This window comes from Ascaphus truei, chromosome 3 (genome assembly GCF_040206685.1).
Source record: "Ascaphus truei isolate aAscTru1 chromosome 3, aAscTru1.hap1, whole genome shotgun sequence".
Lineage (NCBI taxonomy): Eukaryota > Metazoa > Chordata > Amphibia > Anura > Ascaphidae > Ascaphus > Ascaphus truei.
The window spans coordinates 236,307,432-236,332,464 of record NC_134485.1 but is presented as its reverse complement, the minus strand read 5'-3'; the positions used below and the strand labels follow the sequence as shown (position 1 = coordinate 236,332,464).

Here is a 25,033-nt window from a genome sequence, read left to right as displayed (position 1 = left end):
ATACTTCCATTTGTAATGTATAGGTCTGTTTTAACAATTGCTCTTGGCACTCGTGCTTGCTACTGTACATGATTTATGTTGAGCTCAGTAGAGAGCAAAGATGTGATGTTTTAGAACATAACTAATTTCTTAATATATAAATTTAAGAAGAAAATTGGACTAAAGAAAAAGGGGGGTAGGGCGGAGCACTGTAACAAAATATCAGGGCCAGATTGGGAATAGCGGTAACAAAATCAGATTATTTCTCTGTACACACTCTCTCTAGGTGACCTAATCACATCTCTTGGGTTCAAATATCACCTCTATGCTGATGACACACAAATTTACTTTTCAACCCCTGACCTTACACCTGCTGTACAGACCAAAGTTTCTTAATGTCTCTCCGCTATATCATCCTGGATGGCCCTGCGCTGACTTAAACTTAATATGTCAAAACTAGGCTCCTCATATTTCCTCCCAAATCTGGTCCTACTACCTCCTTTTACATTACTGTTGGAAGCACTATCAAACACCCAGTATCAAAAGCACGCTGCCTAGGGACCACACTCGACTCCTCTCTCACATTCTCCACTGACATTCAAAAGGTAGCTAAAACCTGTCGTCGTTTTCTCCGCAATAATACAAAGATTTTCACTTTCCTCTGTTGCTAAAACTCCGACACAGGCCCTCATTCTCTCCTGCCTCAACTACTGTAACCTCCTGTTGTCTGGCCTTCCTGCCTCTCACCTGTCTCCCCTACAATCTATCCTAAACGCTGCTGCCAGAATCACTCTAATGTGTATTACTGCTGTGAAGAGTTACAGTATGTACATTAGTGGTGCTATATAAATAAAGATATACATACATACATGATGCTGATTTTCAGAATTGGGAATCGATTTGTGATAAGACTCAATCCTTGTCCAACAAATTACCATATAAAAGACTCCAAGTCTCAAAGAGCCATATTCAAATATAGGTCGGGAGTATGCAGGGTATTGTGCCCAATCAGGCTGTAACTGCCATTCAAGTCAATGTCAGTTACCGCCAGCACGAGCACGATACCCTACTTAGTGCTTTGTGCTTAGATGAGTCCCGGGATAATAATTATTAGATAATAATATTATTTATTTATTTATAAAATGTTTTACCAGGAAGTAATACATTGAGAGATACATCTCGTTTTCAAGTATGTCCTGGGCACAGAGTTAAGACAAATAATACATGGTTACAAATACAGTTACATAAGTGAACAGGGTATACATTATATACAAGACATTGCATGCACAGTTAGAGATAATATATATTAAAGGCGTATGTAACAGTTACAGACCAGGTTAAAATGTGAGACAGCCTTAGATTTGAAAGAACTTAAACTTGTGGTGGATTTGAGAGTCTCCGGTAGATTGCTCCAGTTTTGGGGTGCACGGTAAGAGAAGGAGGAACGGCCGGATACTTTACAGAACCTTGGACCGTGAACAGTCTTATGCAGTCAGATCTCAGATGATAAGTGCTGCATATGGTAGGGTTGAGGAGCTTGTTCAGATAGACGGGTAGCTTGCCCAGAAAGTATTTGAAGGCAAGGCAGGAGAGATTAATTTTGCACCTGGACTCAAGTGATGACCAATCTAGTTCTTTGAGCATTTTGCAGTGATGTGTGTTGTACAAACAACACGTCATATTGAATTGTAGAGGGTATCAGGTTTGTTAAGGTGGGGTTGGGGTGCTGAGCCGTATACTATGTCCCCATAGTCGACAATTGGCATTAGCATCTGCTATGACCGATGTTCAAAGCTATTTGGTTTTAAAACACAGTCATAATATCCAACAGCCTCATGTGTCTTGTTAGTCTCAAGTTCAGTAATGGATATGTTGATAAAAAAACTTGGTCACATATTCCAACTATTTCCTGTTATTCTAGAGAACCTTCAGCCAACATTGACCGTGCTATTAGTTCAAGAGTAGGACATTTGAAGCTGTTGATTTAGAAGCTTTAAATATGTTTTCGATAACATCTGCATCTGACTCATTCGGATGTCTGTTCAGTTTTTAGTGAAAGTATAAAAACAATTTTTCATATAAACACTACGGGGCTTATGCAGAGAGGATCGGAAAGGGAATTGCGCCATCTTCTGGCCAAAAAACTTGCCAGAAAACCTTTTAGTCAGGAGAAAATGGCGCGATTTTTAAAATCCGCCAGCACAGTTTTGTAAAGTGTAAAAGTCGCCACACTCGTGGCGAGAACCTGGAACTCGCCATGCTATTTTAGCGTGCAATGCCAGAAGGACCGAAGCGCTGGAACGCGCCATTCTGCCCTTTACTATGGCGTGTTCCAGGTAGCCAGGAAAACTTGGCTATTTTACTAACATCTGCTAAAAGAAGGTAAAGGCGCTTTCTGCATACAGCCATAATTTATCCCAAATTTGTGGATATTTCATTGCCGTTTTCCCTGTTAATCTATATCCTCTCTGCATAAGCCCCTACATCTCTGAAATTCCTGTCATAGAAATCATAACCCAAGTGAAATGTGGATGATCTGACACTTGGTCCCTGTGACGGAGCGACCTGTAGGTGAGGTCAGATATGAGTCCACACATGCATTTCTGGGTAATCTATAATAATAAGTGGTTTTATTCTCCACAAAAACAACTAAACCATTGGGGCTACTGCCCGTTTAAGAAAAACCAAATCATAAAAGAAACACCTATTCCCTTTAGGGAAAATAAATAAACATTACTCTGGCCCTTTCTAACTGGCTGCCAGCTAAGTTGGTTACCAAACCGAAAACATATAAAACAGTACCAAGACCAGGGAACAATAAAGAAAGTCTTATCTGTGTGTTCTGGTTCGGTGTCTCCAATTTTTCCAGGCACTCAAGATGCAGGCGGTGAAGTCCTGCTGCTCCCAGTAGGTCTTTTGCACTATCCATGCAGGCTTCTCTGCTACTGTATGTGGGGCTTTTGCTTCCCCACTGTTGCCAGATGAAACCTTCTGGTCAACAAGCCTGGATCCCTGCGGACGGGAGCTCTGTCTGTGTTCCTCAACAGACTCCTATCTGGGACTCTGAAAAGCAGCTACTTCCTGCCTTTTATCCCCTGTTCAATCAGGAGTTTCAGATAACACATGCAGGAAACCTGACACCTAGTTCAGTCTCCTGCCCTTTAACAGGAGTATAACTCCTTGAATCCCATACATACCTCCCCCCTCAGAGTGTTGCCCTGCAAACAATTGTCCATTAAAACGTGTGTCGTCGTCCCCCCTCACCCCCTACTTGGGAAAAAACTCGGCCTCACGGGGGAGTCTTTTGGACTCCTTTTCTTCTTTCTTGACTTCCAATTGAAGAGGTTTTCAACCTTCCCTCCAATCTTTTCTGGGTCCACCTTCCAGCTGGATCCAGGGGCTTGGTTCTCCTTGGTGAGACGTCTTTTCCCAAGCACCTTTTTACTCCAGCCAGTCACTTAGTTTTTTTTCCTTTGGGGCAATTACCTTGCTTTCTAGGCCTGCAGAATGGTATTTCGCCACCTCCTCTTCCATGTTACTCAATATACTCAACAAAGGAGCAGCAGATTCTACATCTATTTCCATCGAACGTCCTATCTTTTCAGCTTCATCAGATAAGGATCCTTCTGGTTTTGATTCTGCACTCATACCTTTGTTTGTTGCCTGCTGGGCAGCTGAAGGTTTAGCTAGTGCTTGCTCAGGCGGTTCAAACTTTGCAATCTCGTTTTGCAGTTGAGCAGTGTCCCCATCTCTCACTGTACAGGTACCCTTATTTTCATGGGCATTAGTCTCTGTGGGATACAGATGCTTGTGCAGGGCCAATACCTTTCCCTGTAGTGGAGACACCTGTACTTTACTGGTCTGCAGAGCCTCACTCTGTTTTAATTCTGTAACCTTTTTCTCTAACTTCATCTTTTCAGACTCCAAGGTTTTAACCACTAACCGTAAAGTCTTTGCATACTCTCTCTCTCTCCCTGCAGTACTGTAATCTAATTTCTCAGACTTGGAGCTCTTTCACTTCCAAGCTTTTCTGCATGTTTAGTTCATCAGTGTGAGAGACCTCTGTTTCTTGGGGACACCCTGTAATTCTATTGCCATCTTTTCCATGAACTTCTTCTGCAACCCTCTTTTGCCTCTTTTAGTTTTGTAATCTTTTTATCTTTGACCTCAAATGGCTTCAGAGCTTGTTCCATTTTATTTTTGAAAAATTGATCTTGATCCTGCAATTTGTCTCTTAGAGCCTCCACCTCTTTCTTGTGCTTGCTTTGAGTTTGCATCAATGCCCCCTTCATCATATTTTTCAGCTCTGCCGATTTCGTCACTAGGGTCGCAGCAGCTTCAGTTTTCCACGCCTCTTTCTCCTGGACGTACTGCCTTTTGGGGATGGAGCAGCCTCTCTGCTCCTTCAGCTCCAGCTCTAGTTTCTGGACCACCTCATGCTCCCTCTCATACAGAGTTACCTGGCTTCTAAGCTTCTCCTCCAGCAATGCTCTGGTTATGCTCAATATGGCCTTCAGGTCCTCATGCTGCTCTGCGAGGACAAACGGGGTACTCAGATGCTCCTGTAGTACTTGCTCCTTCTCCTCAGCATCTGTCTGTTTCACCTTGGCCTCCTGCAGACTCGCGCGCAGACATTGCAGCTGGCTCTGCAGCTTTATCTCTGCATGTGTGCGCGGCACTAAGGAGACACATTCTCCTTGCAGTACTCTCTCTGTATTCTACAGTGCTTGCTACACTTCTAGCTTTTCCATGGCCATTGTTTCTTCACTTTTCTGCTTGGTTAAGCTTCTCATTTCCTTCACTGACCTGGTCAGTCAACTATGAAACCTTTTCGAGTAGGTTTTTCTTCTCTTCTCTTACAGTCTCTATAGTTTGCCCGACCTATTCAAGGGCGTAATCATATAAATTCAGCGCTGCGGTGAGACGGTGAATCTCTTCTGAGCAGCAGCAGCAGCAGCTGCATTTGACCGCTCAATGTTAGTCCTCATGTCCTGGAACTCGCTCTGCAAGTGACTCCTTATCTTCTCCAAAGTTACACACTTGGTGATCGCTGCGGACAGACCCCTCTCTAGCTCAGTCTTCGCTTCTTGCTCTTTAACAAACTGTTCGTGGAGGAGATCATAGTCATGCTTGGAACTTTGCAATGCATCTTTAACCTGGCTCAAGGAATCAACTTTTTTCTCATCTTTTTCTTTTGCCGTCTCTTTTTCAATCCACGCCTTCATCAATGGATATTCCGCCATTCCCAGGAAGATTCCGCCAGTACCTATAGGCTGCAGAATATCTTGGCTCCCTTTGGAATTACGATTTTCTGACGTCGCAGGCTCATCATTAACCGTTTCTGTAACTTCCGCTGTCAGTTGCGAACTTCTTTTCTTTTTGTTCTTTTTTTTTTCTTTGTTTTGGTAGGCTCTGAGGCATGAGCAGTACTGTGTTCACTTTCCTTGCTCAAAACGTCTGCATTTTCTCCTCGTCCACCACGCATTGCTTGCTGTCGCAATTGCTGAACACAATCTTCCTCATACTACCGGTACTCCATACTCAAGCATGTAAGGACATGCCTCTTCCCAGTGCCTTGGGTCCTCGCACTCCATACATATTATGGGCATTTTGCTGTTGCATCTCGCTGTCGCTGTGCAGCCTGGACTTCAGCAAACCATCAGTTAAAACTTTTCATCCACCTTTTCATACTTTTCCTGCATAAACTCCAATCAGATCTGATAGTCCTATGCGGTGTGGCAGACCTTACTTCTAGAATCAGTACCTCGCGCAGGTCACCATCTGTATTCGTTTCCCTGCTTCAGCTCAGCTCCGCATCAACTCTTTCATACTTTTCCTGCATATACTCCAATCACAGCTGGTAATCTTATGCGGTGTGGCAGACTTTACTTTCAGAATCAGTACCGCTTGTGGGTCACCGTCTGTATTCGTTTCACTGCTGCAGTGCAGCCATTTAAAAAACACGCTGGGGGTGGGGGTTCTCTCTCCCCATACACACCTGGTGGTGCAGACTTCACTCCCAGAATCAGTACCTCTCATGGGTCACGTCTGTTGTGCAGCCTTGTTTTGTTGCTTCATCCAGCGCAGTGATCATTGTCTTTCTGCCTGGATTTGTGGCCCTTTAATCTTTTGCCCTCTGGATGTGTTTCTTCTGCCGACTTCTGGAGACGCTGCATACTACTTCTAAAGCCATATGTGACGGAGCGACCTGTAGGCGAGGTCAGATATGAGTCCACACATGCATTTCTGGGTAAGCCATAATAATAAGTGGCTTTATTCTCCACAAAAACAACTAAACCATTGGGGCTACTGCTCCTTTAAGCAAAACCAAATCATAAAAGAAACACCTATTCCCTTTAGGGAAACTAAATAAACATTACTCAGGCCCTTTCTAACTCGGCCGCCAGCTAAGCTGGTTACCAACCCCAAAACATGTAAAACAGTACCAAGACCAAGGAACAATATAGAAAATCTTGAGTTTTCCAGACACTTAAGATGCAGGTGGTGAAGTCCTGCTGCTCCCAGTAGGTCTTTTGCCCTATCCATGCAGGCTTCTCTGCTATGTGGGGCTTTTGGTTCCCCACTGTTGCCAGGCAAAACCCTCTTGTCAACAAGGCTGGATCCCTGCGGTCGGGAGCTCTGTTGTCTGAGTTCCTCAATAGACTCCTAACAGGAATTCTGAAAAGCAGCTACTTAATTAACCAATTCCATGTCTTTTGAAACAAAATGATGTATGAGTTAGACAAACAATGAGTAATTAAGAGTATGTGCAAAAATCAGCGAAACCCTGGTTTTATTAGCTAAATTAAAGTGGATAATTAGAATTAGGTGTTTAAATAATTAGGTAGATCTTCAGGTGTGAGTTTGGGAGGCCCCATCCTATATAAAGATCAGAAACTTTGTGAGTTTGGTCTTCACCATACAGGTGTGTGGACACCTAGTGCTTCGATCAAAAGAAATCTCTGAGGACCTCAGAAAAGCAGTTATTGATGCTCAATCGTCTAGAAAAGGGTTACAAAAATATTTCGAAGGATTTGGGACACCACCAATCCACCATCAGACAGATAGAAAAAGTTTAAGACCACAGTCACTCCACCCAGGAATGGTCATCCTATCGTGAGTGTTCATGACTCAACTATCAAAAAAAGACTGAACAAGAATGTTTTTATAGAAGTATAGCCAGGAGGAAACCACTGAAGAATATTGATACCCATTTGAAGTACGCCAAAGAGCTCAGAGATGATCCGCAAGACTTCTGGAACAATGTTCTTTGGACAGACGAGTCAAAGGTAGAACGTTTTGGTGTCAATAAGAAATGTTGTTTGGCAAAAACGAAACTCTGCGTTCAAACAGAAGATCCTCATTCCAACCGTCAAGCATGGTGGTGGGAGTGTGATAATTTGGGCCTGCTTTGTTGCCTCAGGAGCTGGACGGCTTTCCATCCTTGAGACAACCACGAATTTTGCTTTGTATCAGAAGATTCTGGAAGAGAATGTCAGGCCATCCGTCCATGAGCTGAAGCTGAACCGAAAGTGGGTCATGCAGCAAGACAATGATTCTAAACATACAAGCAGATCTACTAAAGAATGGCTGCAGAAGAAGAAATTCCGTGTTTTAGAATGGCTAGTCAACATCAGGACCAAAACCCCATCGAAATTGTTGTGGCAGGACCTGAAGCGAGCTGTCCATGAAGGAAAGCCCTCAAATGTCACTGAGTTGAAGCAGTTCTGTAAGGAGGAATGGGACAAAATTCATCAAAACCGATGTGAGACTGACCAGCAGTTACAGGAAATGCTTAGTTGAAATTATTGCTGCTCAAGGGGTACTGAATTTAAAGGTTAACATACTTTTTCACACATTGATATTGAATGTTAAATCATTTGTGGATAAATAAATGTTGAAAAAGTATCATGTTTTTGTGTAATTTGTTTGATCACTTATCTTTATCTATTATTAGGACTTAGAATAAGATCTAATACAATTTTAGGTTTGAAGTATGTGAAAATCATATGGGGTTCACAAACTTTTTCTCGCCACTGTAGGTATGTGACATCACTGGTGGGGAGGAGGTAACCTTATGGTATAAAAACAGTAGCTCAACCCTCCTGGAAAGTTCTGGTTTAAATTCCAGTTGAAGTTATAGTTATGTAAATGTTCATGTATGCCTAAGTAGCTTTTATTTTGCTGTGCTCATGGTTGTGTTTTTTGGTGAGTCTTAGAAAGCAATACTGTAATATCTGGAGGCAGTAGAGTCCCACGGAGGTAGATTATCAGCACACAGGTGTCTGCCTGCTATCTGATTTTAAGGAGCTTATCCAAAGCTGTGAATATCTGTGAGCAAGGTAACTGACCATTAGTGTCGACCACCGACTACAAAGTACTAGGGAGCAAACAGCCCAGCTGGTGTAGATGTGATTTCTGATAAAGAGTGAACCACTGAGGTGTCACTTATGTGTATTGAAGACAAGCAAACCGCATAGGTTTTATTTATTGGTGAACTGCATTCAATCAAGTGGGAGGGATTGTATAGTTTAACAAAGGACAAAAAAACAACCTTGGGATTTGTCGAATAAGTAAATACTAACAGTCTCCACCAAAACTTAAGATATAATCGCTTTCATTGGGGTATTCTTTATACTTCCTGTACTATGAATAGGTTTGGTGAGAAGAAACGGCGGTCACTGCTGCTCCACTAAAAATATACCAACCAGGCGCGTAAAAACTAAATAATTTTAATGATCAAAAAGAACCTCCCATCTGCCGAACCTTATCGTTCACCGGGTGGTGTCAGATTATATTATCTATCGGGGGAGGAGCCCCGTTGACGCTGACTACAGTTGGCAACATGTGCTGTAATTCATGTATTGCCTGATTTCTCAGTGTTGATGAACGTGCGTTTTTTACCACCTTCACTTTCTCTCAATGTAATTGATTATACTACACCATGAGTAGTGCGCTGTTTGTTCCTTTTTTCTTTCATTAGTTATCTTGGATGTTGAGCCATCTGAAGTGACACAGCAGCAGACTCTCTTACTTTTGTAAAGGTTTTTTCTTATATATTTAATCACGGTATTACACTTTTATATTACATTGTTATTTATTTAAATTAGTATATTTCACTGGGTAATGACCTGTGCTATATTTGTATTTTACACGGTTGAAGGTATCATTTATATTTCACTTTCCACTTTAAGGTGTATTAAAAATAATTGGTAGCGCAGATTTTTTCACTTTATTCTTAACTACCAATTAGATTGTAAGCTCTTCGGAGCAGGGACTCATTTTCCTAAATGTTACTTTGATGTCTGAAGCACTTCTTCCCATTATGTGTTATTTTTATTATTTGTTATTTATATGATTGTCACGTGTATTACTGCTGTGAAGCGCTATGTACATTAATGGTGCTATATACAGTAAATAATGAAATACTGTACATCATAAATATGCTATCAAAAAAGTTAAACAAGTGCTGATTTAGTTGTTAGCTCCATCATTTGGCTGGCCAATTAGTACAGCCTTAGATTGTCAAGTGACTTCTCTTACAGAGATTATAACAATTGGCTTTGATCGTTGCATGGATTTGGAGTTTAAGAAAGAAGCCTGATGATTGATAATTCTCAGCAATCAACAACTAAACTGAAACCACATTGAGAAGCATTTCCACCAGGCATAATCCCCCTTTTACCACAAGAAGTACTTGACACTACTGCAGGTTGAAGATCATGTTGAACCTCAGGCAAACATTATCTAGATCAAATTTGATTGGGACAGAATAATATACACATTATTGGCACAGCGGGATACTGCAGATATGTAACTACTAATGTTTTACTCTTATCTGATATCTGCAATCAATTTTCTAAAACCAGAGAGACCTTTCATAAGTGTCTCCAGTTGTATATATATCCCCTCAAATTTCCCTCCAAATAAATTAAGGAGACATGCTTGTGCTGAAAAGGGAGCACACCTGGCTGGGGGATATGCAAATTTTATTTAAAATAGTCCCATCCCACACTTCCTAAAAGGATCTCCATACAAACTATATAGAATTGATAAGCCTAAAGTACCATCCTAACACCTGGAACGGTGTCAGACCTAACATGACTAGAACCCACAACCACTGCTTTCTAGGTTGCAGCTCTAGCAGTGTGAGCAAAACCAGCTGTAGCGTAGCATTACTGTCACATCATACTGCTCACACGCTCCGTACTCCCATTGTTTTGGGTGCTTTACAAATAAACAGTAAAAATAATAAAAATGGTTATTACCACAATTCAATGTAAATGATGTATTTGGTTCATTAGCATTTTATTGTTTTACTGATTAATCGCTCTATCAGGTCAATAAGTTCATATTCTTCCTTCTAAGAATTTTCAAAAATGAGTTTATTTAAACAAGGTCTAATGCCAAAAGCAACATGTTAACCACGCCACAAGTAATGTGACAAGGGCAAGAAATGATAGGTGTTTACCTCCAACATCAGTTGGGTGAACTCCTCATTACTGAGAAATGAAGGCTTCCAGTCCTGCTGAATATCACAGATCTCCGTCTGAGACGTAACTTCTAGCCAAACAGAAAATAACATGATTTCTTATGCTAACTGTGCAAACAGCAAGCTTGTATTAAACTAACATACTGACCTACTTCTTTGTAAAGTAAAATCTCTATTCACCAGGATATTTTTTTGTAGCACAGCTGACTCATGATCTGACAATGTGAGCCTGGACATTACAATCTTGAGTGATTTCATATGCAGGTTTTTAACCAATAGCATGATGTATCGTGACATTATTTCTATATACTGTATACAAATTATCTCATGAGACACACCAGACAAATGCTCTCTAAGTATCTATATTATTCCAAAGAGCAAGGTCTCAGCAGCTTTCTATTCACGTAAATGATAAGCAGGGGAGACTGGTTCAGAAAGGATGTAGGGAAATATAGTATGAAACACCTTGAAAAAATGCTTCAGCAACAGATCTCTTTTTTATTTGTTTAATATAGTTTTGGGTCGGTTTACCTGCAAAATCAGTTTTTTTGCCTGTATGCATAGAGATTACATTGCTCAAATGACATAAAAATACAATTGTGTTTTATACATAGACAATGTCAGAATGAAAACAAAGCTGGGAATAGCTTAATTGGGGGTTATCTAAATGAAAATACTTGGGGCTTATGTATCAAGGCAATTTCCCCACATGTCTGCCTATGATTTGGGGACTTTTAAGAGGGTGCGTTAGAAAGGGCTTACATGATGCACAGATTATGAGATGTACAGTATTAAATACAATTTTTTCGATTTTCTCTGTGTAAAAGAGGTAGCATAAACCATGTTAAGCAATTTGTACTAGATGCAAGAAACTTAAACATGCTTTGTAAAGTAACAATTTCTCATATATATATATTGTATATTAAAACAAAATCCCATTGAAATCAATAGGAGTTGTTTCTTTAATACATCTGGTGCAATTGCTTTGCCCAACTATTGCTATCATACATAAACCCCCAGCCTGAAAAGTATTTGACCTCTTTTCCCCCTTCACTGAAACAGGTCTTTATTATCAACTATCTAACGTTTAATTATTTGACCCAAGACTTTCACTTAATATAGTTGTTTGACTGACATACTGTAAAAGGACAGGTGACCATGGCAAACTTTGTCTGTGTAATACAGTGTGTTAGTGGCAGTATCCAGGCTGAAAACAAGGGCAAAAAAATAGCATCCAATGTATAAAAAAACCCATAAGAAAACACTGGTCTATGGATCAAAGCAAAAGTGATGTAATCCTGGGGGGGGTGGAAATTGCACCGGATGTATCAAAGAAAATACATTTTTGGTTTCAATGGGATGTTTTTCCTTTTTATTACATCTTGTGACATTTTGTTCCCCCAAAATACTTGCCTTGATTCATAGAAACCCTAGTATGTAAAGGTTTACAACAGATGGGCTTTCCCTTTATATTTCAGTGATCATACTGATTTTCTCCTACAATGTACAAATACCACACTGCCTGGGAAATACCATGCCAAACAACTTGGATATGTCTGGTAATATAGATATTAATCCATCTCCTAATGCAGGGGTGCACAAACTTTTCCCTGTGCACACCCCTGCCTGCTCTCCTCTGCACCTCGCGCCCCCCACCCCCCTGCTCGGCCCCAGGGTCAAATGACGCGCTTGGTCATGTGACGTCACGTTGCCATGTTAACGTGACGTCACGTGACCCACAGCGGCTTTTGCCACCAGGTTACCATGACACCGCGTCACTGGAAGGGAAGTGTGTTACAGAGGCCTCGCGTGGTCCCCGGCATTTAATTTAAATGCCTGTGGGGAGAGTGCAGGACCTCTGTAACTGCCGCGCCCCCCTCATAAAATCTAGGGCCCATCAGTTTGCGCACCCCTGTCCTAATGTACTCTTTGTATCAAATTAGTCTTGTTGTTGCCTTGATTGATAGCAAACATGACTTTATGTTTTGTATATTTTAGTCTTGATGCTACCAAACATATTTTAAAACAAAACATTCATGTAACACAAGGGAAGGATTTAAGATAGATTTAGTAACGTTGGACCATAGTAAAAACCCATGTGAATTTGCAATGGCCAACTGATTGCAAGTGGGAAAAAATAAATAAAGCAGGCTGTTGTGTCTCTGGGCATTTATGTCACTATCTTACCGTTGTGTTTTTGTAGAAAGCCAATAACTTTCTCCAGCACTGTAGTTTTGTCCATTTTTCGAGTGTTTCCTGGAATCATGGAGCTGAGCTCTTTAATGAGTACATTGAACTGGTCGCGCCTTTTTTTCTCAGACCTGTTACGTGAAGCCCTGCAATTGTAAGAAAATACCAGTAGTTAAGACTTTCCTGGCAGCAACAAAAGCAATTGAATTATTATCACTATTGGGGGCAACTCTATACATGCCAAAAAAACTTCAATAGGGATTTTCAGCCAAAAATAGCCAAACGTCCACTTTGGCTTATATAGAATAAGGTCCTATGTAGGATAACATTTGGCAAACTTTTATTTTAGTTTTCACTGGGTCACTGAAACATCTGGTGGTCAGATACAGTATAACTGAACACTCCCTCTAGCAAAAGTTGCTACTTTCATTGAGTAGAGAATTATACAGATAACCTATGTCTGGTAAAACAAAGAGTCAGTTATATAGAAATATCAGATTTGTTCAAGTATTTGCTGCCTAATGTCTGCAAGTAAAACTGTAAAAATTGCTATGAATATCTTGTCACATAAGCCATGAGCAATCTACTCACCTCTTTGCCCTATCTTTTTCATTTTCATCCATTAGAGTCTCTGTGCCGCTTTCCCTGTGAACCGAAACCAGAGATGCAAGTTACACACTAGAAATATTCAGCTTCTCTTTTCCAAGTGAGTCATTTCTGCTTTACTGGAATATCTGTTTTCTCCAGCAAGTCATATAAATGTCTCATACAGTATCTTGGGCAACCATTTTATTGGCGAGGTAACAGTGCAAAATAGTGTTTCAAAAATAAACATAACAGTACAGGCAGCAGGTATGTAAAGGATGTCTAGGAAATGTACTAAATGAATCACCAATTAAGCTAGTGTATTTGATTTAAGCTTGCTCTCAATACTATCTAAATTGACCTGTTGTATAATAATATATGTCATGATAATATCATGAGATATTATGTTTTTTAATCAATCTGGTGCGTCAGAGCTTAATGTGGTTACCATTTGTTATAAATATACAATAAATGTTTTATGGCCTATTAAACCCTTGGCCAGGCCTAGGTTTAGGACTGATAGAATCTCGAAATAAGGGCATCTGTTTTGCCAGAGAGGGGATTAATTTATGGCCCCTCTGACATCCAAGTAAACAGGACACCTTAGAGGAAATTTCAAAAGCATTCTCTGGAGGGGTCTGCAAGGTTCAGGGGGCGGGCTATGAAAGTATTCCACAAATGCACGAGTTTATTAAAATATCTGTAATTATTAAAGAAATCTGTAATCATTGCAAGGAAACGCATGCAATAAGACCACGACCTACATGGGCAAGAGGTGCCAAGGACAGATAGCCATTTGTCACTCAAATTTAGGAGCAAGACGGTCAAAATTAGTCTTGTTACATCCGTCATAATCACCTGATATGAGTCATGTGTGTCTAAGTATTAGAGAAAGAAGTTATGATTGTTTATATATTGAGTGAAGGTTTTAAACATCTTTTTAGACCAAGGTTTGTCTAAGTTGTAAAATCGTCAACCTAGCAGCTGATTTACGACAGAGGAGGGTTCATGTTGTTTTAATGGGGAAAAAATTGTACATAAATCTTAGCAAGGTATATGAAATCAGAATTCAACAGAGGTGTGTTTAGGTTCAAATACGTGAATTTTCATATTTCAACGCCAGTGACCTCTCTCTGGGAAAGCCTATGGCATGGTAACATACTGTATAAGGATTTCTGTTTTCTGTTTTATCCAGTTATTTTAAGAAACTGTTCTGCACTTATTGTAACTATATGTTCTTGTAATCTGTCATGGAACAAGAACCACATTTCTGTTTCACCCCCCCCCTTTCCTTTGCAGTTTCTGCTTGTCAGGTTCTCATTCCAGCTGCATGTATTTTGCTCTGTGCACTCACAGTGCTTGTGTGATAGACACAGTGTTGCGATCCCTGTCTCTGCATTATGCCAGTGAGTTGCTACAGCAACCTCAGCCTTTCTCTCAGAATGGGTTAGTCTGCCCTCTCCCCCTCTGCCTTGCTGACAGGTGGTCTGTCCCCAGGCTATCTTGCTACCCAGCATACACTGGCACTTCCTTTTCACCCTGGACTCTGAGTGAGTAGCTGCCTATTTGCCCCAGCAAGGCCTTTTTGTTTTACACTGTCTCATCATTGATACACCGCACTTCAGACAGAGAAGCACTCTCTATCTACATTACATCTACAAGCACCTATCTCCCTGCGATTTTCCCTCAATAAAATTAAGAAAAGAGAAAAGGACTTGTTTGTGCTTTGGAAGAGGTGAGACATGAGTTAAGCTTACTGGAACTAATCATACACCATTCGTGACCCTGGTTTCAGGAAAGTAAAACAAAGACTGTGTGTTAGGGAATCACACAGGAGCTACTACTCATAGACTTTATACTATACAGAATAGTCTCTGCACCCCAGGACAAGCAAGCAGCTTTACACTGCCAGACAGGGCAGCAAACTTTATATAGCAAACTGCATACAGCCTGCAGCCTTACAAACAAGCAAGAAGATCTACACTGGTCACAGCCAGCAAACAACCTGGCACACAAGGCAGCAGCTTTGCAGACAGACAGTGCTTCTTACACAAAACCTGATTGCCTTTCTCTGTCTGAGTTCACCCTCTGCACAGCTCCATAGTGAGGGATTACCATCTCACCTTACCCTGCGCACTTCCCCACGGCCAGCGCCACCAAGGGCCACGCCACCGGACACCTGCCAGGACACGGGTCAGAACCACCGGACACCTGTGAGTACAGCTACCCCTACGCTGAACGCTGCAGGACACCGCTCGGCATCATCTGAGACAGTCGCCCATCGCTGACACAGGTAAAAGACCGCACGCCACACGCACTGGCTAAAGGCCTACACACACCTACAGCATGGCAGAACTCAGAGCCTCACCAGAAATCACGCAGGAGAGTGACCACTCAGACACAGAGACCGCTGCGCAACTGCAATAGGCAAGGCCTAACCGGACAGTCACACTGACACAAAAATATGAGACTGACATTGAAGCGCACCTCACTAAATTAGAGTTGGCCTGGGAGACAACCACACTTGGGATACGTAATGTCGCCGGCACTAGCAATTATGTACAACAGCTCGAGCAGGCAATAACTCAATTAAAGATAGATCATGCACGCTACCAAGAGCTGTCAGAGGCATACGTCACTTACTTGGCCAGGGCTAACACCGGCAAAAGCCTGCAAGAAAGGGATTTACAGCATAACATTGACTTGACAAGTGTCAGCCGCGTGCAAACCTCTATCACGGAAGCCGAGAGTAAGAGGAAAGACCTTTTGCTGGAAACCGCATCGCAGCGCTCAAGCACATCCAGGCATTCATCAAGGTCAGCAAGATCAGCGCGATCTAACGTGTCCAGCGCAAGCGCCAGCGCTACCAAGGCGCGAGCCACCGCAGAGGCCGCACATGTCAGGGCCGAATATGGTCGGAGAGAGGCAGCCATAAGGGCAGAAAGAGCGCGCATAGAAGAGGAGGAGCAGAACGCCGCCACTGCCAATGACGCCGCCGCCAATGCCACCGCTGCCGCCGCCAATGCCACCGCTGCTGCCGCCAATGCCGCCGCTGCGCGTAGAAAGGCCGAATTAGACGCGGATCTAGAAGCTCTAAGCAAAGAAGAGGACGCCGCTGCCGCCATAGCCCAAGCCGAAGTCTTAGAAGCAGTTGCGAGACAGGACGGCGGGGAGCAACCGTACAGACGGATAGCCTCAGAGGATCCAATCCAACGCACTGAAGACTACGTAAGGAGCCCCTTCAGTGTAAACACCAGCACGCCATCTCAACACGGAGGGAGTGACTTCACAGACACCGAAGACTTGCTAGGTCACGAGGAGAAGACGCTGCTCCGTCAATGGTACATGCTGCCTGGGACAGCCACAGCCGCAACAGTGATCCACACGCCAGCGCGCACACGGATGCACCAAAATGGGCTCGCAATCCAGGTACACCCACACGGGAGAACACAGCCCCTCACACTGACCAGCAGCCATCACGCGTCCACGTCAAGGAAGAGGCGACCGCACGGACCCTCCCAGCAACTACCTCAGAACGGGACCAACACGCCGATGCCTCAGGCCTGACAGACATAGCCAAGTACATGATCCGGCGTGATCTGGTGCAAACAGGACTCATCAACTTTGACGACCGTCCTGAGAACTACCGGACGTGGAAGTACACGTTCAAGGACGCAATCAACAGCTTGGGCTTCTCAGCAAGGGAAGAGCTCAACCTGCTGTTCAAATGGCTGGGAAACGAATCCAGGGAGCACGCAAAGAGACTTCGAATGGCGAACGCGAACCACCTAGTATGGGAAAGGCTAGAAGAGTGCTACGGTAGCCCCGAAGCAGTCGAGGATTCGCTCTTCAAAAGAGTCGACAGCTTTCCCAAGATCACAGCTAAAGACTACTCGAAGTTACGAGAGCTCGGGGACCTGCTGCAAGAGCTGGAGTTTGCAAGGAAAGACCATTCCTTAACAGGTCTCAACGTCTTGGACTCAGCTCGTGGAGTGAGACCCATCTTGGAGAAGCTACCCTTCAACCTCCAAGAAAGGTGGATTTCACAAGGCTCCAAATACAAAAGGGAGAAGCAAGTCGCCTTCCCCCCATTCTCATTCTTCTTGAGCTTCATCCACGAAGCGGCAAGGACAAGGAACGATCCCAGTTTCATCTTGGGTGCGCAAACCACACACAGTGCAAGCAGCCTGAGGAATGAGAGACCAGTGGCGAGATACGGTAACACTCAAACACCCATCTCGGTCCACAGGACAGACGTGCCTCCCACGACCCAAACTACTCCCGATCAGTCGGTCGCCGGAGACGAGGAACCAAGGGACCCAAACAGGGAATGTCCCATACACAAGAAGCCACACCCACTTAATAAGTGCTTTGGGTTCAGGATGAAGTCCCTAGAGGAACGCAAGAGATTACTTGGAGAATTCAGAGTTTGCTTCAGGTGCTGCGGTTCCACGACTCACCTAGCCAGAGACTGTAAAGAAGAAATCAAATGTACAGTGTGCAAAAGTGACAAGCACGTAACATCTTTACATCCAGAGGCGCTGACACTCCACCAACTCAACAACCCATCCTCCGTAGCGGAGCATGGCGGGGAGGAAGGAGAAGGAGAAACAACATCCGTCACATCTCAGCACACCGAGGTTTGTGGAAAAGAACGCGACAAAATGTCCTGCTCCAAAATATGCCTTGTCGCAGTGCACCCCCAGGGACAATCTGAGGTTATTCGGATGTATGCAATCCTCGACGACCAAAGCAACATATCATTGGCGAAGACGGAGTTCTTCAACTTACTCAACTTACAAAACAATACCTCACCCTACACCCTCAGAAACTGTGCAGGGTCAACTGAGACAACAGGGAGAAGAGCAAGCGGTTACATGATACGTTCAGTGGATAACAGAGTGAAGATAGCTCTCCCCACACTCATCGAGTGCAACCACATGGCCACAAACAGGGACGAGATTCCCACACCAGACGTGGCACGCCATTACCCGCACCTCAGAGGAATAGCCAACTACATCCCGCCGGTAGAACAAGACGCCAAGATCTTGCTGCTGCTCGGTAGGGACATCTTGAGGGTACACAAAGTCCGTAAACAGCATAACGGACCCCACAACGCACCATACGCCCAAAGACTTGACCTAGGATGGGTGATAGTGGGCAACGCGTGCACTGACAAAGAGCACGGACAAGATTATGTTGACGCCCGCAGAACGGTAATAACAGAATGTGGACACACATCCCTCTCTGAACCATGTCTTGGCCATCTCCAAGTGACAGGAGGGCCAAGTGAAGAGAAAAGACAAGGTCATACCCCTGAGATCAACAAAAACATCCTCACATCGGGGGGATGTGACAATGGCCTAAAATGCTCAGCAGTCCAGACAGCTAAGGATGATGAGTCGATTCCACCGAAGGAAGAAAGTAACCTCCCAAAGGTGACCGACAAAGGGATCGTCCAAAAGGCAATAAACAATCAGACAGTCCTCCTGAGAGCAATGACACAGCTGAGACGCACAGCCATTCCTCTCCGCAGAATACCAAATGGCAAAGCAGCCAGCTGCCATGGCTGGCATAGCTGCAAAAGATTGCGCCCTGCAGGTGAAGCCACAGTGGCAAAAAGACTGTCCTCTCGCATGTCAAAAAAGAGACAGTCGCAGAGACATTTCATAAAGGGATTTACAAGGACAAAAGAGACCGTTCTTCGTCTTGTCCAAGGAGAAAACAACCTCCTGACAGCAGTCAACAAAGAGACACAAAGGCATATCACCAGAATACGTGGAGACGTTCTCGTGCAAGAGGAATGCACCGATGACTAAGGATGCACAGCGTTCCAGACCACAAGGGACGATGACAAGCAAAAACCATCGATGGAAGATAGAGGATTCCCGATGTTAACAGTTAAGGAGCTCATCAAAGATGTTAACAGTTAAAAAGCTCATCAAAGACGGACCGGGCAGTTGGGTGAACCCGCTACCATTCCGTTCACCAAGAAAACGCCTCCCAAACAATGGAGAACGTGCCATCTCTAGGTTCACTTTGCACCTCTACGACCTACAAAGGGAACCGGAGACTAAAAACAACTTTGTGGCCTTCATCTAGAAAATATTCCTTACCGGCCACACAAAGCCAGCACCTCTAATAAAGAAAGGTGAAGAATGCTGGTACCTCCAATCATCTGGGGTCTACCACCCTCAGGAACCCGATCAAATCCGTGTAGTGTTCAGCCCCAGTGCTCAGCTCCAGGGAGTCTCCCCGAGCGACGCCCTCTTTACTGGGCTAGATTCAACAACTGATCTTCCAGGAGTGTCGATCCGCTTCCGCAAGGAGCCGAAGGCCATCTTCTTCTGCCAAACGCCAGGTGATAGAGTGACAGGCTACCATGACTGGCATACCTACAAGGGGATGCACTCTGTAGGTAAAACCGCAGAGACAAAAGGACTGTTCTTCAATAAGTTTAAAAAGAAACAGTGCCAGAGACTTTCACAGAGAGACGTTGTGGTGAACCCAGCTAACCTGGACCGGTTCATCCACCCAACATCCTTTGCTAAAAGACTTTGCCAAGGGATTTCAACGCCAGTGGTAACGGCCAGTATCACCTCGTTATGTGGACATGGACTTTGCATTATTATGTTATGTTTGTTTGCATTGCACATATGTTCCACACATTCAAGTTATATAGTGGTATCTCCAGATACCAGACGGGGAGTGTCATGGAACAAGAACCACATTTCTGTTTCACCCCCCCCCCTTTCCTTTGCAGTTTGTGCTTGTCAGATTCTCAGTTCCAGCTGCATGTATTTTGCTCTGTGCACTCACAGTGCTTGTGTGTTAGACACAGTGTTGCGATCCCTGTCTCTGCATTATGCCAGTGAGTTGCTACAGCAACCTCAGCCTTTCTGTCAGAATGGGTTAGTCTGCCTGCTCCCCCTCTGCCTTGCTGACAGATGGTCTGTCCCCAGGCTATCTTGCTACCCAGCATACACTGGCACTTTCTTTTCACCCTCGACTCTGAGTGAGTAGCTGCCTACAAGCACCTATCTCCCTGTGATTTTCCCTCAATAAAATTAAGAAAAGAGAAAAGGACTTGTTTGTGCTTTGTAAGAGGTGAGACATGAGTTAAGCTTACTGGAACTAATCATACACCATTCGTGACCCTGGTTTCAGGAAATAATCTTTTCTTTCTGTAATATAATCAACTTTTTTTTATATACAGGAGGGCCCCGGGCATGCGTCGGGTTCTGTTCTAAGGGCCTGCCGCAAAGTGAAAATTGCTGGAAAGCGGAACCGGCGGTTTTCGGTATGTGCGAATGAGCAGACCAGCAATGCGCCATTCTACGCATGTGCAACCTCGGCAAAACCCCCCCCCCCCATTCTGCGTATGCGCGACCCCTGCCCGTTCTGCGCATGCGCAACATCGGACTGGCCCATTCTGCGCATTTGCAGACATGGAGGCCCCCTTCTCGGTGCCGCCGTATCGGCGGATCGCCGAAAAGCGGGGTGCCGAGAAGCGGGGCCTTGCTGTAACTCAAATTTTATTCGTTTTTCAAAAGTTCAAAAGGGTACAGAAAATAAAACAGGGGGAAAAGGGAGGAAAGGGGGCAGGTACACAATGTAGAAGTCCGGGGCGCAGTGGTAAGGGACAGGCACTCCTATATGCAAAAAAGTAAAATTTATTGACTCAACGTTTCGGTCCCCACTGGGACCTTTCTCAAGAGCCAGTGGGGACCGAAACGTTGAGTCAATAAATGTTACTATATCTTTTTGGACAGTATGCACCTTCCTTTACCCTTATTTTTTATTGTGCGTTCCCTGTTTCTGATTTCATATATGTATATACTGTGTGTGTGTGTGTATATATATATATGTGTGTGTGTATATATATATATATATATATATATATATATATATATATATATATATATATATATATATATATATATATATATATTCCTCAGAAAGCCAGTCAGCACACAGGTGTAAGTGCAAAGACAGATGCTCATCCCATATGTATTCAATGGAACATATTTACCAGGCCAAAGTCCAGCAAAGAGAGAGCACACTGTGTAGTATAATCCAAACGTCTTGTATTAGAACAAAGAATACACCGCAGCCAACGTTTCGGTCCCACAGACACACACACACACACACCACAATTCATATATAGTATACGATATGACTCAAATACTTGTGATTTTCTATATCCTTCATTGGTCTTTCTTTTAAACAACTGAGTCAATTGTTCTTTTCAGGTTTATTTTGGGATTTCACCCATATACATATATGTATATATTCACAACTATATAGGTATTTGTGTATTCGTTTATTTTGTTCGTTAGTATGAAATTGGGGGGAGGTCTCTCTGCGTTTCTACAGAAGTCAAGCCAAGGCTGCCAAGTCTGTTTGTATTTATAGTAATTATCATTGACCAGGCTGGTAAGATTACTCATCTGGCATGCAAACCATATTTTGTCTCTAATCTGGGACATAGATGGCATTGTTTGTCTCATCCAGTGGGATGAGATCACACATCTGACAGCCGTAGATATCAGCGCCAAAAGTTTATTCTCACGTCTACTGAACCTTTCTGAGGGTCTATTCAAAAGGTACATCCATGGATCAAGAGTGGAAGACTGGGACGTCATCCTCTGGATCCACCCATGCACCACAATCCATATCCTTTTAACTTTCTGGCACTCCCACCACATATGGAGATAAGTTCCTTGGTTACCACATAATTTAGGGGTATAGTGGGGATGTGCCCGGGGATATCTTTGCCCATCTAATGGGAGTGTAGTAACACCAATATAAGACTTTGTAAGCATTTTATCTTACCGTGGTGCAGACTGAGCTCTTAGCCACTGCTTCAAATATGCCCTCCCAATCCTCCCTGTCAAGTACAGCTCCCAGATCTTGTTACCATTGTGTGATAAATGTGGGGTTGCTATTTGAGAGTGCTCTAGTAAATATATCATAGAGGGACAAGACTAGACCTTTAGTACACTGATTCCAGTCACAGGTTCTCAAATAGGGTCAGGAAGTATCTAGGTTTCTTTATATTAAAGAACTGTAAGGGTTCCAGTCCAGGCTATGGCTGGAACCGCTCTTACCTGGCTGCTGTGGAGATTTTGATTACTGCCAGCCTGCTCTATTGGCTGCACCTGGTCACGGGCTTATATAGCAGCCAGTGACTTCCAGACCCTGCCTGAGCATTGTATATGTTTCCCTGTGTTCTTGGCCACCTTGGGTTCTAGTAGCTGAGCCTATCTTGTTCATGAGCCTTCCCTGTTCCTGCTGCTGTGCCTAGCCTGTTGCTGAGCCTTCCTTGTTCGTGAGCCATCCAGTGGCTAGCCTGTTGCTGTGGCTAGCCTATTGCTATGGCTAGCCTGTTCATTTGGAATTCCTATTGCTGGCCCCAGACTGTGACCCTGACCTCTCTGCCTGCCGCCTGCCGTGACCCCTTTCCTGTTGCCTGGATTTTGCACCACTGCCGCCAGCCCTGACCTTCTGTCTGCTTACCGACTACGGATACTCTAACAGGACTCTCTCTGTCCCTGGGCTCAGGTCAGTTAGAAGAAAAAAGGTAGAAAGGGGAAGGGGTTGCCACGAGAATGTTTGGTAACTTGTGGTCAAGGTGTCCTCTGAATGGGGTTGGTTGAAAGGGAAACTTGAGGACCTTTGTTCTGAGGGTCTACATTGCAGAGCGAGCATAATCCAGATGCTACCAACCAAGCAACCGTGCCTTTAATCCTATAAGTAACCAGTAAATATTAACCTTTTTTTATTATTATTCAAATTTTTATGTAACTTTATAAAATATACACTGACCTTTTATTAAGTAAGTCTTTGTTTTATAACAGGACTGTTATGCGAGAGGTATATCATTAAACCTCCAGCCAGGGGCCTTGTTTCAGGGACTCTCGTGTGGAGGGGGAATCCGGGATGTCTCTCTCTCCCCGCTTACCCATCAGACCGCGATCTTAACCAGCATCATCATGGGTTCGATGGGCAAGCAACGCACAGGTCTAGGAGGCTGTCAAGGAAGACAACCAAATCTCTGCTCACGGGTGGCCCGCCGTCTATCTCTCCCAAGATGGCGCATCTTGCTCTTTTAGTAGTGGCAGAAGATCATTTTAGCCCTGCCCCTTATCCTGAACGACGGCCTGCAGACAAGTCTGTGCTGGCAGCCATCTTCGGACTATCTGAAGTATAGAGCTCAATTCCCTAGGCCTAGCCAATACACCCAACATCTAGCTTTCTCGAGCCCGGTTCCGGCTTGGAGGCCAAATCCGTGCTCCCATAGCCCCTTTATCCTCTACACAAACACAACCCGAGTATACAATAAAGATTTGGTTTTGTTATACAGTACATCACTTAATGCCCAATCAGGCCCACCAGTATGTCTGTCCCCCGGATGCTCCAGATCAGAATGATGGGGTCTCTCCCCCTCATCTCCTGGTCAAGTCCTGTTAAATGTTATTCAATGTTATTAGTTTTATATCATATGAGAGAAAAAAGGACCCAGTCTTCCAGCACTCTGTCACAACAAATGTAGAATTGTAGAATTAAAATACTTTATTAATAACCAAGAATAAAAAATAGGGTGTTAAAACGTAATTAAACGGTGTATTATAACAGCACTTGACTGTATCCTTCATAACCCATCCGAGGTAAGGTGGGTAGATATAGTAATAAGATCCCTTATAGATATTCGGGATCAAGGCGCTATATGTTATAGCTTCCTAAAAGATATAGGAGATGGGTCTATTGGAGCTCACTTAGAGGTTGATCTCAGTATTAGTGTATCAGTGCATGTGTTACGCACTCAAATGATATAATAATAATGTAAGCGTTCTATGGCATAGTAAGCGACAGGTTAGACCATATCTGCCCCTGCTTGAAATAGCGCTGCTCGCTTGATAATCTCGCTAACATTAAAGGTGCTAGGTCTATGGTGGAATCATATTGTGCCCACAAATGAAATAAAGCGCAGGCTAATAAGCAAACAAAAGGTAAGGTATAATTCCGTTGGCATTGATCAGGTGTGTATTTTATATACCATGGACACCTATACTGCAGAAAAGTAATTGATGCAGACCACCATATGTGCTGCTGATATGTCGTAGGATTTATGGGTGTGCTCTTAATCCACAGCTGTGCGGGTTTTTTTGTGTGTATCACTCTGTACGTGGGGTATCTTGACCCATTACTACACCCAGCACGCTATACATAAGCTGTGCGGGTTTTTTTGTGTGTATCACTATGTTATTAGTTTGCTTATTCAGATCGAGTCTTCAGTCGCGTGGGGAGAGTCCGGATCTCCCGATCCAGTTGCTGGGATGGTCATATAACTTTTCTGCTTCTTTTGGGTACCGCGTGTCTTCCATTCTCCTCTTATTTTGGGTGCAAACCCCTGCCGTGGTTCATCTTGGCAGATACCTAGTCTGGTGAGGACGTCTCGTCCCTCTTCTGGGTCTTTTAGTGTGAAGGATGCTCCCTCTCGTACCAAAATCAACAAAAAGAGGAATCCCCAATGATATCTAATGTCCTGTACCCAGAGAACATCTGTATCGGGTATCAGTGACCTCCTATGTGCAAGCATGTTGGGTGCAAGGTCAGAGAACACCTGGAGTCTCACATTCTAGTGTATGAGGTTTTCAGACTCTCTCATCTTCAGCCATAGTTTCTCTTTAGTTTGAAAAAGTGGAAGTAGAGTACCACATCTCAGGAGTTATCTATGTTCGGAGGCTTTAGTTTTACAGCTCTGTGGTAGCAGTCTATCAACCG

General features: G+C 43.6%; 2 protein-coding genes across 7 annotated transcripts in view; both read right to left on the bottom strand.

The window, feature by feature from the left end:
• The window catches only part of RPL31 (ribosomal protein L31), a 279,049-nt gene that overhangs the window by 122,178 nt on the left and 131,838 nt on the right, over positions 1-25,033 (bottom strand). The window lies entirely within an intron of this gene.
• Positions 1-25,033, bottom strand: part of NPAS2 (neuronal PAS domain protein 2) — a 147,757-nt gene that overhangs the window by 57,449 nt on the left and 65,275 nt on the right. For 5 of the 6 annotated variants that reach the window (XM_075590388.1, XM_075590384.1, XM_075590386.1 and 2 more), the window contains exons 2-4: positions 13,253-13,306; positions 12,659-12,807; positions 10,451-10,542 (exon numbers count right to left, since the gene is read on the bottom strand). In XM_075590388.1, the coding sequence (XP_075446503.1) occupies positions 10,451-10,542; positions 12,659-12,807; positions 13,253-13,284 (273 nt within the window). In that variant the 5' untranslated portion in view covers positions 13,285-13,306. The remainder of the gene's footprint in view (positions 1-10,450; positions 10,543-12,658; positions 12,808-13,252; positions 13,307-25,033) is intronic. The other variant, XM_075590385.1, reaches the window with a different exon arrangement.